Consider the following 16,680-nt stretch of genomic DNA (forward strand, 5'->3'; position numbering starts at 1 on the left):
AGGTCTCAGATTTAAGTCTTTAATTTGTTTTGGTTTGGTTTTTATATATGATGAGAGATAGGAGTCTTGTTTCATTCCTCTGCATATGGATATCCTGTTTTTGCAGCACTATTTATAGAAGAGATTGTCCTTTCTCCAATTTATGTTCTTGGCACCTTTATTGAAAATGAGCTCACTGTAGATGGATGGATTTCTTTTGGATTCTTTATTGTGTTTCATTGGTCTCTGTGTCTGTTTTTATGCCAGTAGCATGTCGTTTGGGTTACTATAGGTCTATGGTATAATTTGAAGTCAGGTAATCTGATCCTTCCAGTTTATTTCTCTATGCTCAGGATAGCTTTGGCTATTCTGGACCTTTTGTGGTTCCATATAGATTTTAGAATTATTCTATTTTTGTGAAGAATGTCATTGATATTTTGATAGGGGTTGCATTTAACCTGTAGCTTTCTTTGAGTTATATTGACATTTCAACAATATTGATTCCTCCAGTCCATGAAGGTGGAATATCTTTCCATTTTTGGTGCCCTCTTCAATTTCTTGCATCAGTATTTTATACTTTTCATTGTAGCAATCATTCATTTCTTTGATTAAGTTTATTCCTCATTTTATTTGTAGCTATTGTAAATGGGATTGCTTTCTTAGCTTTTTTCAAAATGTTTGATGTTCACATATAAAAACGATACTGATTTTTTTATGTTGATTACGTATCCTGCAAATTTCTTGAATTTGTTTATCAGTTCTAATAGTTTTTTGGAGTCTTTAGGTGTTTCTAATTATAAGAGACTGTCTGCAAATAATTATAATTTGATTTATTTCCAATTTGGATGCGTTTTATTTCCTTCTTTTGTCTGATTGCTCTAGCTACGACTTCCAGTACTTCCAGAAAAAGCTCAATTAATACTGAATTAACAGTGGTGAAAGTGGGCATCTCTTGTTCTAGATCTTAGAGGAAAGGCTTTCATTTTTTTTCCCATTCAGTAAGATACTACTTAATGAGTGTGTCTTATATGGGTTTTATTGTGTTGAGGTGTGTTTCTTCTATACCCTGTTTTTTAAGCATTTTCACAATAAAATGTTGAATTTTATCAAATGCTTTTACAGCATCAGTTGACATGATTATATAATTTTTGTCCTTCATTCTGTTGATATGATCACCCTGATTTGCATATGTTGAACCATCCTTCTATTCCTGGGATAAATTCCACTTGGTCATTATGAATAATTTTTTAATATGTTGTGGAATTTGTTTTGCTTGTAAATTTTCTTGAGGATTTTTGCATCAGTTTTCCTTAGGGATATTGACCTGTAGTTTTCTTTGTTAATGTGTCTTTGGTTTAAGTATCAGCCATCGAAATACTCCTCCCTCCTCTATTTTTTGGAATAGTTTGAGTCGGATTGGTATAAGTTCTTCTGTAAATATTCGGTAAAATACAGCAGTGAAGCTATTGTTTTTAGGATTTTCTTTGTTGGTACTTTTTATTAAGGCTTTGATCCCGTTATTTGTTATTGGTCGGTTCAGGTTTTGAAGCTTTTCGTGTTTCAATCTTGGTAGGTTGTGTGTATCTAGGAATTTCTCTATTTCTTTTAGGTTTTCGTGAGTCTTTTTGGTGAGCTGGTCAGCTTTCTTCTCATGAAAATGACTTAGTTTTCTGCTAAGGGCCACACATTTGACTGCAACTGTTATGGAAGCTGAATGGAAGCAGAGGCTTGATAATTGTGCCTGTCAGTGTATGTAGAACTCACTTTAAAACCCTGTTTGGGGAGTATACTGTAGCCTATCCGTATGTGTGCCTGTGAGCCCAGTGTCCCTGGGCTCAGGGCTACTGTGGTTTAATTTCTCTAAAAGATAAACCTTCCATTTGTTTCTGCTAGTGGAAGGTTTCGTTGTCTGGCTGCATAGGATGAGGGAGGGTTCTTAAAGATGGAGTGCTCCTCAAATGGACTGTCAGCTTGATCTTCTGTCCTTCATAGTGAAGTTTCTGTATCATCTCATGTTATTTTCAAAAGCATTTTCCTACCCTTGCCTTTGCATTGACTGCCCAGTCTTCCACCTTCCCTGTACCTCACAGTTACCTCATGTGCCTTACAGGTACCTTGTGCTGTAATTTCTTCAGGTTTCACAGGGTTCTGTTAGGAGAACAGAAACAGAAGGAGGTAATCTAAGTAAACCTGTACCTATTAAATAAATCAAAAACTGATAATCTTCCAAAACAGAAAGCACTTGGCCCAGATGGTTTCACTGGTGAATTTCATCATTTAAGGAAGAGATGGAACCAACTTTCTGCAATCTCTTTCAGAACATAAAAGTAGAAGGAACACTCTCTAATGCATTCTATAAGGCTAGCATAACCCTAATACCAAAAGAAGATAAAAACATTACAAGAAAGGAAAACCATAGACTAATATCTCTTATAAACAGAGAAGCAAAATTCTCAACAAAATATTGGCAAATTGATAGCTGGGTGTGGTGGCTCATGCCTGTAATCCCAGCACTTTGGGAGGCTGAGGCGGATGGATCACCTGAGGTCAGGAGTTCAAGACCAGCCTGGCCAAGATGGTGAAACCCTGTCTCTACTAAAAATACAAAAATTAGCCAAGTGCAGTGGCGGGTGTCTGTAATCCCAGCTACTTGAGAGGCTGAGGCAGGAGAATCACTTGAACCCGGGAGGCAGAGGTCGCAGCGAGCCAAGATCACACCACTGCACTCTAGCCTGGGTGACAGAGCAAGACTCCATCTCAAAAAATATATATATATACACACACACATATATATATGTGTATACGTATATATATGTATATATATGTATATATATGTGTGTATATATATACGTGTGTATATATACGTGTGTATATATATATACACGTGTATATATATATACACGTGTATATATATAGTACGTATATATATATACACGTGTATATATAGGCAAATTGAATGAAATATTGTATAAAAAGAATTATAAATCACAAGAGAGATTTATTCCAGGTATGTGAAGCTAGTTCAACATTTGAAAATCAATAAATGTAATCCATCATATCAAAGAAGAAAAATCACATGGTCATATCAATAAATAAAGAAAAAGTATGTGATATCCAACACCCATTCATGATGAAAACTCTCAGCAAACTTGGAATAGAGGGGAATTTCCTTAACTTGATAAAGAATAGCTACAACAGCAACCCTGCAGCTAACATAATACTTCATGGTGAGAAGCTAGACGCCTTTCCCCTAAGATTTAAAACAAGGCAAGAATGTCACCCTCACCACTCCTATTTAATATACTGGAAGTTCTAGCAAATGTGATAAGAAAATAAAATAAAAGGTAAGAAAGGAAAAATATAGATGAGAAAGGAACAAATAAAACTGTCTTTGCTCACAGATGGCATGATTGTCTATGCAGAAAATCTCAAAGAATCAACATATACATCATCTCTTCATAATGAAATATATGAAATATACTGTTTTTCCTTGGGTATTGGCTGGATTGTAAAATGCTTCTCCCACCTTCTTACCCCAACCTTCTTCCTTGTAGGTTAGAGTTACTTGTTATTGGTAAATAGCCACTGTGGAGACTAAGGACCAAAAGAAACACAGAAAGAAATTTTACAGAAGAAAAACAGTGGGCCCAAAGCTGAAAAGAAAAAGAAGCAGCATCTGCAGGATCTCCAGCTAGGGGATGAAGAAGATGCCCGGAAGAGAAATCCCAAAGCTTTTGCAATTCAGTCTGCTGTGGGGATGGCTTGATCCTTTCACAGGTATGTATAGCTGCAGTCTGATGCTTCTTCCATTGATTCTTTTTAAATAGTAGGAGCATCTCACAGGTGACATTTGGATTCACAAGTTTAGTCACACTCCAAAGGACATGGAGATGCATGATGTGTGGCTTTTACTAAAACATGAGAAGACTTCCCATAGAAGCTGTCTTGCCTCCAGCATCTGCACACTGGTTGGTGTTTCTTGCCCAAGATACAAGAATTTATAGAATTTGTTTCTTCCTAAACTTTAAACTGTTTCTATGGTGATAAGTGTGCTTTTTCCCTCCAGATATGTTTTACAAAGTTGTAATATAAAATACAAAAATTACAATTTGTAATGCTAACATAGCTTTAGTGAGTCCTTGTGATATGCCTAGCAGTGTACTTTAAACATTATTCAACTAAATACTTCCAGCAGCCTTACCAGAGTAGGAATCATTCTTGCCTTCATTTTATGGATAAGAAAACTGAGGTCAAGAAAACAAGTTACCTCCAATCATATAACCAGTAAGTAGGAGAGCCAAATTTAACTCCAGAGCCTCTGATCTTATCTGTTATGATGCACTGCCTCGGTAGTTACCTTTTGTTTTTAAAAAAACTATTAAAATCACTCATAAAACAGTCAGATTTAAGGAGTGTTTAATTTTCAACTCTTTATACTATTGAAGTCATCTTGCTACATCTTTATTGAACAGCAGTTATTTGGATGGGGGCCAGTAGTTAACAAATTAATAATTGACAGGTTAATTATATTTTTATATTGTCTGTTGTACTCTCTATAAAATATACTAAAGTACTCATATCTATAAGTAAACTAAAAAAAGTCTCCTTATAAGGTTGATACCTTTTACTCTATTTTGAAAATGAGTTTACTTTTTTTTTTTAATGAATAGGACTCAGGATTTGAAGACAAAAAAGCATCATATTCCAGTGGTTGATCAAACTCCACTAGAGCCGCCACCAATAGTGATAGTGGTGACAGGGCCTCCAAAAGTTGGAAAGAGCACTTTGATATAATGCCTCATTGGGAACTTCACCCGGCAGAAGTTGACCGAGATCAGAGGCCCTGTGATGATCGTGTCAGATAGGAGATACCACCACAGACGCAGAGTTGGCCTGGCTGTTGTCATCTGAGGGAGATGCATGTGTTTTCTGTTTTCTTGAGTGGAACATGTTAAATTTTGTCATATCATGTTAACTCTCTTATACTTTTACTAAGTTAGCTATAACTTCAGAAAAGGGTAAATTCCCAGAGATAAGGATGTGATACATATCTTATCCTGACTGCTGTATGGCTTTGCCAAGCATGTTGCTTGGAAGGGCGTAGCAGGCCTGGTCACTGTGAACATATCATTTAACAAATAGCACGTACCTCCTATGTGCCAGGTGCACATGCTTGCCCTTATGAAGCCACATGCTGGTGGAAGTGCGCGTTTTCTCTTTTTCCTGTGAGAATTTGTCTGCTTTGGGAGATGGCGACCTTTCCAAGTTTGAGGGAAGATGAAACAAACTTCCAGTGATAGAATGGCAATGTACACTCTGAAACCTCTTGTTATTGCAATAATATAGTTGGATTGAGGCTTTTCTTTATCTTTGGAGCATCCATATTTTCTTTTCCTTTTTTTGAGACAGGGTCTTATTCTGTGGCACAGGCTGGAATGCAGTGGCGTGATTACAGTTCACTGCAGCCTCAACTTCCCAGGCTTAAGCAATCCTCCTACTTTAGCCTCCTGAGTAATGTATGCCACCATACCTGGCTAATTTTTCTTTTTTTTTCTTTCTTTTTTTTTTTTCTGTAGAGATGGGGTTTCCCCATGTAGCACAGGGTGGTCTCAAAACTCCTAGGCTCAAGGGATCCGTCTGCCTTGGCCTCCCAAGGTGCTGGGACTACAGGCATGAGCCACTGTGCCCAGCCCATATTTTCTTGACTGTTTTCTTTTTACCTTAATTTAGAAATAATTATTGTTATGAATATTCTGTTGCATAATGTTTGAGGATGTTTTTAGCTATAGTGGGAATATGGGAAGTTTTGATAGAGGCGAAGACATTGGCCTGCAGCTGAATAGCAGGATCATGGTTATCATGGAGCCTGTCCAGTCAGAATTTTCCCTGTTTTTGCACTTGTATTCATCTGGGTAGACTTTTGATATTATTTAAATTTAGAACACAGCAAGAAAAACAGGGTGGAATTTATTTTATTTTAACAGTTTTTGCCTATAAAAATGAACTTCTGGTACACTCCTGTAAACGTATATGGTGTTTTACTGGATGCAGTTAAAAAATGAAAGTTAAAGTTGATGCTTAGAGTTTTTTCAGGGTCTTTTTAAAGTAAAATTTTTATCTTTTTCACTTACAGGTAAAAAGCTCCGACTCACCATTATTGAATGTGGGTGTGACATTAACATGATCTATCTGGCTGAAGTAGCAGATCTGGTAAGTCAGCAGGGGCAGCCTGGGGTGCTGATGGAGACTTACAGCATTGTGATAGGTTATTTACCCCGTGATGAAGGGAAGAGAGTTTTATGATTATTAAAGGAATCATGGTCATCATCAGGGATACAGTAGATGTGATTGAATTGATGATGATAATAATAATAGTAATAAATATTGTTATATTAATAATACAAATGGAATGTGCACAATGAAATGTATTCCAAAATCTAAAAGCAAATCACAGGATAGAGAAAACCTTTAATGAACACAGCTAATAAGAGCTCATTAACATGCATACATATATACGTACAAATATTTCATAGTAAGTACCATTTCTTCTTGGACCCTTCCTGGCACTGTGCTAACTACTTTCTACAAACTTAGCTTACATAAACCCTTGATACACCCTTGAGGTGAGTAGGTATTATCTGTAGTTTACATAAGATGAAATAGAGCCTCCCAGCAGTTAAGTAACTTGTGTGAAGATGGGACCCTTGTTCATGATGGTTCTAGAACCTTCATCATTAATGATAATGCTGAAGTAAGTACATGAATTGCCTGAAGAAGTGGTCAGAGTTTATCATAGAAAATCTAGCTAGTACTCAGTGTGTGGAAAATGTATACACTCTTGCATTTATGGAAATGATAATGTTCACTATTTCTGATATTCTATTAACTATTTTTTAAATTAGCATAAATAAAATACAAATTGGCAAAAAAAAAAAAGAAAGTCCGGGCACTGTGGCTCACAGCTGTAATCCCAGCACTTTGGCAGACTGAAGTGGCGGATCACCTGAGGTCAGGAGTTCGAGACCAGCCTGACCAACATGGAGAAACCCTGTCTCTACTAAAAATACAAAATTAGCCAGGCGAGGTGGCGCATGCCTGTAATCCCAGCTACTTAGGAGGCTGAGGCAGGAGAATTGCTTGAACCTGGGAGGCAGAGATTGTGGTGAGCCGAGATTCCGCTATTGCACTCCAGCCTGGGCAACAAGAGCAAAACTCCATCAAAAAAAAAAAAAAAAAAAGCAAAAAAATAAGCCTTATTGATTAGGAAGTGTGGGGTGACAGATACCTTATTTTTTTCATTTTTATATATTTTTCGTTTTGTTTTATTTTTATTGGAGACGGGGTTTCACCATGTTGGCCAGGCTGGTCTTGAACTCCTGACCTCAGGTGATCCGCCTGCCTCAGCCTCCCAATGTGCTGGGATTACAGGCCTGAGCCACCGCGCCTGGTCTTTTATCTAGTTTTTTCTAGAGCTACAGTTTTTATACTTTGGCCCAGGAAGACCCGTAAAATATAAAGTGAAAAGTAATACAGATTTTAAAGTTGTGCCATTGTAATGTCAGAAAACTAAATAACCTCAAATTTTGAATCTATAATGCTATTACTAAAAATAAGTGTTATTATTAATATAAAGTTGTGTATAAATCTTGTGTACTTGAAATAGTTCGTAGAAGTCATTTGTTTCTCTTATTTAAAGTGTAGCAAGTTTCTAATTTTAAAGACATACATGTTAAGAGATGCCTTTACTTTTTTATTTTTAATTATTATGGATACATAATAGTTATACATATTTATGGGGTACATGTGGTATTTTGATAGAAGCATAAAATGTGTGATCATCAAATCAGGATAATTAGGATATCCATCACTTCAAACATTGATCATTTCCTTGTTTTAGGAACATTTCAATTTCATTCTTTTAGTTATTCTGAATTATATAATAAATTATAGTCACCCTAGTGTGCTGTTGGACACTAGAATTTATTCTAACTGTATTTTTGTACCTGTTAACCTTTCCCTCTTTGTCCCTCCCTCCCTGCTCCCCTTCCCAGCCTCTTAACCATCATTGACAGAGATGCCTATGTAAATCTTTTTAAGATTTTCAAAAGGAGCACACACATTTTTAGTAAAGCACTCTAGCTAATGCAGGATACACACGATGTGCGTTTTCTTATTCCTTGCTCTAACCACTGGTCTCTCAGATCCCTGCAGAGCAGTATCCTCCTAGATACATATAAACCCACATGCCACCGTTTAAAAACACAAATGATAGCTTATTTTACACACTGTTCTATGCTTTGCTTTTTTCGTGTAATATATCTTGAAGGTATATAATCAGTAAGTACTGTAGCTCTGCCTCCTTCTTTTTAATATAATATTCCATTCTGTGGACGCACCATAATTTATTTAGCCTAGCTTATGTTGATTGCTCTGCTCTGGGTTGTCAAAGCCTCCTGAGTACAGCAAAAGCACAGACAATATGTGGATTTGGGTGTGTATGTGTGTGTGTGTGGATTATGGGAGTAACACTGGCTTAGATGACAAAGATTGGCAGCTGAGGGACTGTTTGCTCCCTGTTCTTCCTGACCCTACAACCAGCTGCTTGTCCATTGGCACTCTGTGGCATCAGATGTGGTGTGAGGACATTCTACCTGTTCTTTGAGCTGGTCCAGTGTTGCTGGAAAGCTCTGCTTGCTGCCTTGGTCCGCAGTGGCACCTGTGCTTTCTTATAAGCTGACCATATATTCTGTGGTTTCGGATTATGGATGTTTCCTAGTTTAATCAAAGGTGGGCATTTCTGTTTCCATTTTTTGTTATTTTTAGTTATCTATGGAAAGATAGGAACAGAAATGTCTTTAATATTAAACCTAGAAGTTTCCAGGAATCAATTCTGAAATTATTTTGCATCTTTGAAGTGTCTTAAATTATAAAAATTGGTCTTATCTGCTTATATTTTCTTATAGAGTACCATTCATCATAATCTTACTGTTTTTTGACTTAATTCTAAACTGGTAGCTATTTAAAATAAAATTCTGAGCTATTGAGTTATACAAATTACCATATAAGATAGAGGTGTACACCACATACTTCCCAGCAAAAAACAGATTGGTTTTTTTTTTCTATGAGGAGATTGAAACAAGAGGTTGATTTTCTGTACATATTTAATATATTTCATTGATTATCACTTTCTTCCCATTCTTTGGATGTCAGAGACCTATTATTTGGCTTAAAAATACCTTACAGAAAACTTCATTTCTTTAAATTAGGGTTTCTTAGGTAAGGGCCAGGTTAGACCCAGCCTTTTCTGAGTTACTTCTCATGCATTAGAATTCTTAAAATGGATGTTTATATCCTAGTGGCCTTGTCTTATGGTTGCCTTTTAGAGCAAGTCAGAGGGTGGTGGTTTCTCTGGGTGATGCCTGTGTAGTCATTTGATTTAGTCTGGAGTGGGACTTTTCTGTTGAGGGCCAGGTAGTGAATATTGTTGGTTTTGTGGATCATATCTTCTGCAGCTGCTTAGCTCTGCAGTTGTAGTACACAGGCAGCCATAGATGATATGTAAATGAATTAATGTGGCTATGTTCCAATAAAACTTGAGTTACAAACACAGGTGATGGGCTGGATTTGGCCCGTGGGCCAGTTGCCAACCCCTAGTGTAGGTGGTCTGTTTTGGTAGTTTCTTCGAGAAATGATGTGTTCTGCTTTTAAGTACTGATGCTTATAGATGCCAGCTTTGGGTTCGAAATGGAAACCTTTGAGTTTCTCAACATCGGTCAAGTACGTGGCTTTCCTAAAATTATGGGAGTTCTCACTCACCTCGACTCCTTCAAGTATAACAGGCAACTGAAGAAGACAAAGAAGCAATTAAAACACAGGTTCTGGACAGAAGTTTACCCGGTAGGAAGAGAAATAATTGTTAGATACTAACAGTATAATCCTTTAAAAACAGACTAAAGAGGCCAGGCACAGTGGCACATGCCCGTAATCCCAGCACTTTGGGAAGCAGAGGTGGGCAGATCACTTGAGGCCAGGAGTTTTGAGCTCAGGGCAATATGGCCAAACCCCGTCTATACTAAAAATGCAAAAATTAGTCGGGTGTGGTGGCGGTGCATGTAATCCCAGCTACTCTGGAGGCTGAGATGTGAGAATTACTTGAACCTGCAAGGCAGAGGGTGCAGGGAGCTGAGATTGTGCCACTGCACTCCAGCCTGGGTGACAGAGTGAGACTCCGTCTCAAAAAACAAACAAACAAAAAACTGAAGAGACATTACTAAACGTCTCTCTAGGATTTGCCTCCTGAATTCCCTTTGTGTATGTGTTCCCAGTCTCTGGAAGGTTTCCCTCAAGAGAGTGGTTATTCTGGGCCTCTTAGTGTATCTCATTTGTCTCTGTACCTGCTGCACCAGGCAGTGTCTGGCTGTTTTGGGGTCGGGACTTAATAGAGTACATCAGAAGTTTCTCCCAGTTACAGGACCAGGCACTGCCCCTTCCTTTCCATACTGCTGTGGTCCATCGGCCACAGAACCGTTTCTGTGCTCAGAGGCCTCACCTCCCTCTCCTCACCATACTTAGATGGATGCCCCTGCTCAGCTGCAGAGCAGTCTGCCTCTGTGTGGTTCTAATAAGTCCTAAAAGAAGCCAGCAAGGCTCTGGAAGCCTCAGGACAGTGGCTTTGCTGGAAGTCTCCCTTCTTAGGATTGCTTCTTGTTTAGAGCTTTTATTTTGTTGCAGTATTGACGAGAATTTAATTGAAATTTAATTTTTAATTTTCCTTTAATGTTTAGGTTGCCAAGCTGTTCTACCTTTCTGGAATGGTGCATGGAGAATATCAAGACCAAGAAATCCACAATCTGGGCCATTTTATTACAGTTATGAAGTTTAGGCCTCTCACATGGCAGACTTCTCATCCTTATATCCTCGCAGACAGGTAAAAAGTGATTGTAAACTTTTATTTCCTAGACCATATATTTCAAAGCTAAAAAGGCTAGAAAAAGAACAGTGATAGGATTTATTTTGTGCCTATTTGAATAGTGGGGGTAGAAGTGTAGTTGATGGAAAATGTCTACTTATATCATTGCTCAAAGATGCTGTGCCTTTGGGAGTAAATTAATTATGAGATGTTTAGGAAAATGGGAGGACTTGGAAGCATTTAAAGCTACAGGATATGGCCCCATCCTATGTTCAGCCTCAGTTTTCAGTGATGCTGCCTTCGTGCCCGGGTGCTTGAGTCCTTTATGTGTGCCTTCAGTTTCCTTCCTTTGTGCTCTTCTTTGTGCTGTGGTTTTCTCAGCCTGGAATACCCTTTTTCCACCTGCCAGAATCCAAGCCACAGTACAAATCCCAGAGCACAGGCTCACCCTCTTCCAGAAAGGGATTTTCTGAATATGTTCTTCACTCTTCCCTGACCCCAGGTGGACGTCATCTCCCTGTCTGGTGTCTTACGGAATGAATGTCACTTTCAGCCTAGAGACACAGTTGTGTGCCTGCCCCTTTTCCTCTGGTGGGTGGTTAATGGTGCTTCCTTATTTCTGTATTTTCTAGTTTTCTAAATGACATGCTTAGTGGACAAGAGTGTGATGAGTCATTGACACATGAAAGGAGGTATAGGAACTTTGGCATTCATTTCTGCTGTATGATTGAGTTTATTTTTCTAGGATGGAAGATTTGACAAACCCAGAGGATATCTGAACAAAATGTGACTGGCAGGTGTCACTTTATGGTTATTTAAGAGGAGCACACTTGAAAAATAAAAGCCAAATTCACATGCCAGGTATTCTCTTGTTGTAGAACATACTAGAATCACACATAGGATTCTTGGGATGGCTTCTTTTCTCAGGAAAACTGAAAAATGACCAAACAAGGGAAGATGGCTTTGGTGGAGGTTTTAAAAGTAAGCCAGCTATGTGGAGGCCTGTAAAGGTGTTATTGAATCCCCTCTTCTCTGACCTTTTGTCTTATAGCTAGAGGAGCACTGTTCCAGTGTGGCACAATGCCCTTCTTTATGGTCATGGGTTAAGCCCTTGGACTGTACATCATTTTTTGTTTTGTTTTGTTATTGGTGACTGACCCCATGAGTCATGCTCTTTACAAAGCATGCATTTGGATGTTTCTTTCTTTTTTTTATTATTATACTTTAAGTTCTAGGGTACATGTGCACAATGTGCAGGTTTGTTACATATGTATACATGTGCCGTGTTGGTATGCTGCACCCGTCAACTCGAGATTTACATTAAATATATCTCCCAGTGCTATCCCTCCCCACTCCCCCACCCCACGACAGGCGCTGGTGTGTGATGTTCCCCACCCTGTGTCCAAGTGTTCTCATTGTTCAGTTCCCACCTATGAGCGAGAACATGTGTTTGGTTTTTTGTGCTTGCAATAGTTTGCTCAGAATGATGGTTTCCAGCTTCATCCATGTCCCTACAAAGGACATGAACTCATCTTTTTTTATGGCTGTACAGTATTCCATGGGGTATATGTGCCACATTTTCTTAATCCAATCTATCATTGATGGACATTTGGGTTGGTTCCAAGTCTTTGCTATTGTGAATAGTGCCGCAATAAACATACGTGTGCATGTGTCTCTATAGTAGAATGATTTATAATCCTTTGGATATATATCCAGTAATGGGATGGCTGGGTCAAATGGTATTTCTAGTTCTAGATCCCTGAGGAATCGCCACACTGACTTCCACAATGGTTGAACTAGTTTACAGTCCCACCAACAGTGTAAAAGTGTTCCTATTTCTCCACATACTCTCCAGCACCTGTTGTTTCCTGACTTTTTAATGATCGTGATTCTAACCGGCGTGAGATGGTATCTCATTGTGGTTTTGATTTGCATTTCTCTGATGGCCAGTGATGATCATTTTTTCATGTGTTTTTTGGCTGCATAAATGTCTTCTTTTGAGAAGGGTCTGTTCATATCCTTCGCCCACTTTTTGATTTTTGATGGGATTGTTTGTTTTTTTCTTGTAAATTTATTTGAGTTCATTGTAGATTCTGGATATTAGCCCTTTGTCAGATGAGTAGGTTTCAAAAATTTTCTCCCATTCTGTAGGTTGCCTGTTCACTCTGATGGTGGTTTCTTTTGCTGTGCAGAAGCTCTTTAGTTTAATTAGATCCCATTTGTCAATTTTCGCTTCTGTTGCCATTGCTTTTGATGTTTTAGACATGAAGTCCTTGCCCATGCCTGTGTCCTGAATGGTATTGCCTAGGTTTTCTTCTAGGGTTTTTATGGTTTTAGGTCTAACATTTAAGTCTTTAATCCATCTTGAATTAATTTTTGTATAAGGTGTAAGGAAGGGATCCAGTTTTGGCTTTCTACATATGGCTAGCCAGTTTTCCCAGCACCATTTATTAAATAGGGAATCCTTTCCCCATTGCTTGTTTTTTTCAGGTTTGTCAAAGATCAGATAGTTGTAGATACACGGCATTATTTCTGAGGGCTCTGTTCTGTTCCAATGGTCTATATCTCTGTTTTGGTACCAGTACCATGCTGTTTTGGTTACTGTAGCCTTGTAGTATAGTTTGAAGTCAGGTAGCGTGATGCTTCCAGCTTTGTTCTTTTGACTTAGGATTGATTTGGCAATGCAGGCTCTTTTTTGGTTCCATATGAACTTTAAAGTAGTTTTCTCCAATTCTGTGAAGAAAGTCATTGGTAGCTTGATGGGGATGGCATTGAATCTATAAATTACCTTGGGCAGTAGGGCCATTTTCACGATGTTGATTCTTCCTACCCATGAGCATGGAATGTTCTTCCATTTGTTTGTATCCTCTTTTATTTCACTGAGCAGTGGTTTGTAGTTCTCCTTGAAGAGGTCCTTCACATCCCTTGCAAGTTGGATTCCTAGGTATTTTATTCTCTTTGAAGCAATTGTGAATGGGAGTTCACTCATGATTTGGCTCTCTGTTTGCCTGTTATTGGTGTATAAGAATGCTTGTGATTTTTGCACATTGATTTTGTATCCTGAGACTTTGCTGAAGTTGCTTATCAGCTTAAGGAGATTTTGGGCTGAGACGATGGGGTTTTCTAGATATACCATCATGTCATCTGCAAACAGGGACAATTTGACTTCCTCTTTTCCTAATTGAATGCCCTTTATTTCCTTCTCCTGCCTGAATGACCTGGCCAGAACTTCCAACACTATGTTGAATAGGAGTGGTGAGAGAGGGCATCCCTGTCTTGTGCCAATTTTCAAAGGGAATGCTTCCAGTTTTTGTCCATTCAGAATGATATTGGCTGTGGGTTTGTCATAGATAGCTCTTATTATTTTGAGATACATCCCATCTATACCTAATTTATTGAGAGTTTTTAGCATGAAGGGTTGTTGAATTTTGTCAAAGGTCTTTTCTGCATCTATTGAGATAATCATGTGTTTTTTGTCTTTGGTTCTGTTTATATGCTGGATTACATTTATTGATTTTCATATGTTGAACCAGCCTTACATCCCAGGGATGAAGCCCACTTGATCATGGTGGATAAGCTTTTTGATATGTTGCTGGATTCAGTTTGCCAGTATTTTATTGAGGATTTTTGCATCAATGTTCATCAAGGATATTGGTCTAAAATTCTCTTTTTTTGTTGTGTCTCTGTCAGGCTTTGGTATCAGGATGATTCTGGCCTCATAAAATGAGTTAGGGAGAATTCCCTCTTTTTCTATTGATCGGAATAGTTTCAGAAGGAATGGTACCAGCTCCTCCTTGTACTCTGGTAGAATTCAGCTGTGAATCCATCTGGTCCTTGACTTTTTTTGGTTGGTAAGCTATTAATTATTGCCTCAATTTCAGAGGCTGTTATTGGTCTATTCAGAGATTCAACTTCTTTCTGGTTTAATCTTGGGAGAGTGTATGTGTCGAGGAATTTATCCATTTCTTCTAGATTTTCTAGTTTATTTGCGTAGAGGTGTTTACAGTATTCTCTGATGGTAGTTTGTATTTCTGTGGGATCGGTGGTGATATCCCCTTTGTCATTTTTTATTGCGTCTATTTGATTCTTCTCTCTTTTCTTCTTTATTAGTCTTGCTAGCGGTCTATCAATTTTGTTGATCTTTTCAAAAAACCAGCTCCTGGATTCATTGATTTTTTGAAGGGTTTTTTATGTCTCTATTTCCTTCAGTTCTGCTCTGATCTTAGTTATTTCTTGCCTTCTGCTAACTTTTGAATGTGTTTGCTCTTGCTTCTCTAGTTCTTTTAATTGTGATGTTAGGGTGTCAATTTTAGATCTTTCCTGCTTTCTCTTGTGGGCATTTAGTGCTATAAATTTCCCTCTACACACTGCTTTGAATGTGTCCCAGAGATTCTGGTATGTTGTGTCTTTGTTCTCATTGGTTTCAAAGAACATCTTTATTTCTGCCTTCATTTCGTTATGTCCCCAGTAGTCATTCAGGAGCAGGTTGTTCAGTTTCCATGTAGTTGAGTGGTTTTGAGTGAGTTTCTTAACCCTGAGTTCTAGTTTGATTGCACTGTGGTCTGAGAGACAGTTTGTTATAATTTCTGTTCTTTTACATTTGCTGAGGTGTGCTTTACTTCCAACTATGTGGTCAATTTTGGAATAGGTGTGGTGTGGTGCTGAAAAGAATGTATATTCTGTTGATTTGAGGTGGACAGTTCTGTAGATGTCTATTAGGTCTGCTTGGTGCAGAGCTGAGTTCAATTCCTGGATATCCTTGTTAACTTTCTGTCTTGTTGATCTGTCTAATGTTGACAGTGGGGTGTTAAAGTCTCCCATTATTATTGTGTGGGAGTCTAAGTCTCTTTGTAGGTCACTAAGGACTTGCTTTATGAATTTATAAATATATATGCTCCTGTATTGGGTGCATATATATTTAGGATAGTTAGCTCTTCTTGTTGAATTGATCCCTTTACCATTATGTAATGGCCTTCTTTGTCTCTTTTGATCTTTGTTGGTTTAAAGTTTGTTTTATCAGAGACTAGGATTGCAACCCCTGCCTTTTTTTGTTTTCCATTTGCTTGGTAGATCTTCCTCCATCCCTTTATTTTGAGCCTATTTGTGTCTCTGCACGTGAGATGGGTTTCCTGAATACAGCACACTGATGAGTCTTGACTCTTTATCCAATTTGCCAGTCTGTGCCTTTTAATTGGAGCATTTAGCCCATTTACATTTAAGGTTAGTATTGTTATGTGTGAATTTGATCCTGTCATTATGATGTTAGCTGGTTATTTTGCTCGTTAGTTGATGCAATTTCTTCCTAGCCTTGATGGTCTTTACAATTTGGCATGTTTTTGCAGTGGCTGGTACCGGTTGTTCCTTTCCACATTTAGTGCTTCCTTCAGGAGCTCTTTTAGGGCAGGCCTGGTGGTGACAAAATCTCTCAGCATTTGCTTGTCTGTAAAGTATTTTATTTCTCCTTCACTTATGAAGCTTAGTTTGGCTGGATATGAAATTCTGGATTGAAAATTCTTTTCTTTAAGAATGTTGAATATTGGCCCCCACTCTCTTCTGGCTTATAGAGTTTCTGCTGAGAGATCCACTGTTAGTCTGATGGGCTTCCCTTTGTGGGTAACCCGACCTTTCTCTCTGGTTGCCCTTAACATTTTTTCCTTCATTTCAACTTTGGTGAATCTGACAATTATGTGTCTTGGAGTTGCTCTTCTCGAGGAGTATCTTTGTGGCGTTCTCTGTATTTCCTGAATTTGAATGTTGGCCTGCCTTGCTAGGTTGGGGAAGTTCTCCTGGAT

The 16,680-nt window shown here is 38.3% G+C and overlaps 1 protein-coding gene across 1 annotated transcript in view; it reads left to right on the plus strand.

Annotated features, from left to right (window-relative positions):
• The window catches only part of LOC100972234 (ribosome biogenesis protein BMS1 homolog), a 29,423-nt gene extending 15,596 nt beyond the window's left edge, over window positions 1-13,827 (plus strand). The window contains 5 exon segments of the mRNA XM_055093099.2: window positions 3,534-3,756; window positions 6,113-6,193; window positions 9,689-9,876; window positions 10,764-10,906; window positions 11,634-13,827. Of these exon segments, the coding sequence (XP_054949074.1) occupies window positions 3,678-3,756; window positions 6,113-6,193; window positions 9,689-9,876; window positions 10,764-10,906; window positions 11,634-11,766 (624 nt within the window). The 5' untranslated portion in view covers window positions 3,534-3,677 and the 3' untranslated portion in view covers window positions 11,767-13,827.
• The last annotated feature ends 2,853 nt before the right edge of the window (window positions 13,828-16,680 follow it).

Source organism: Pan paniscus, chromosome 8 (genome assembly GCF_029289425.2).
Source record: "Pan paniscus chromosome 8, NHGRI_mPanPan1-v2.0_pri, whole genome shotgun sequence".
NCBI lineage: Eukaryota > Metazoa > Chordata > Mammalia > Primates > Hominidae > Pan > Pan paniscus.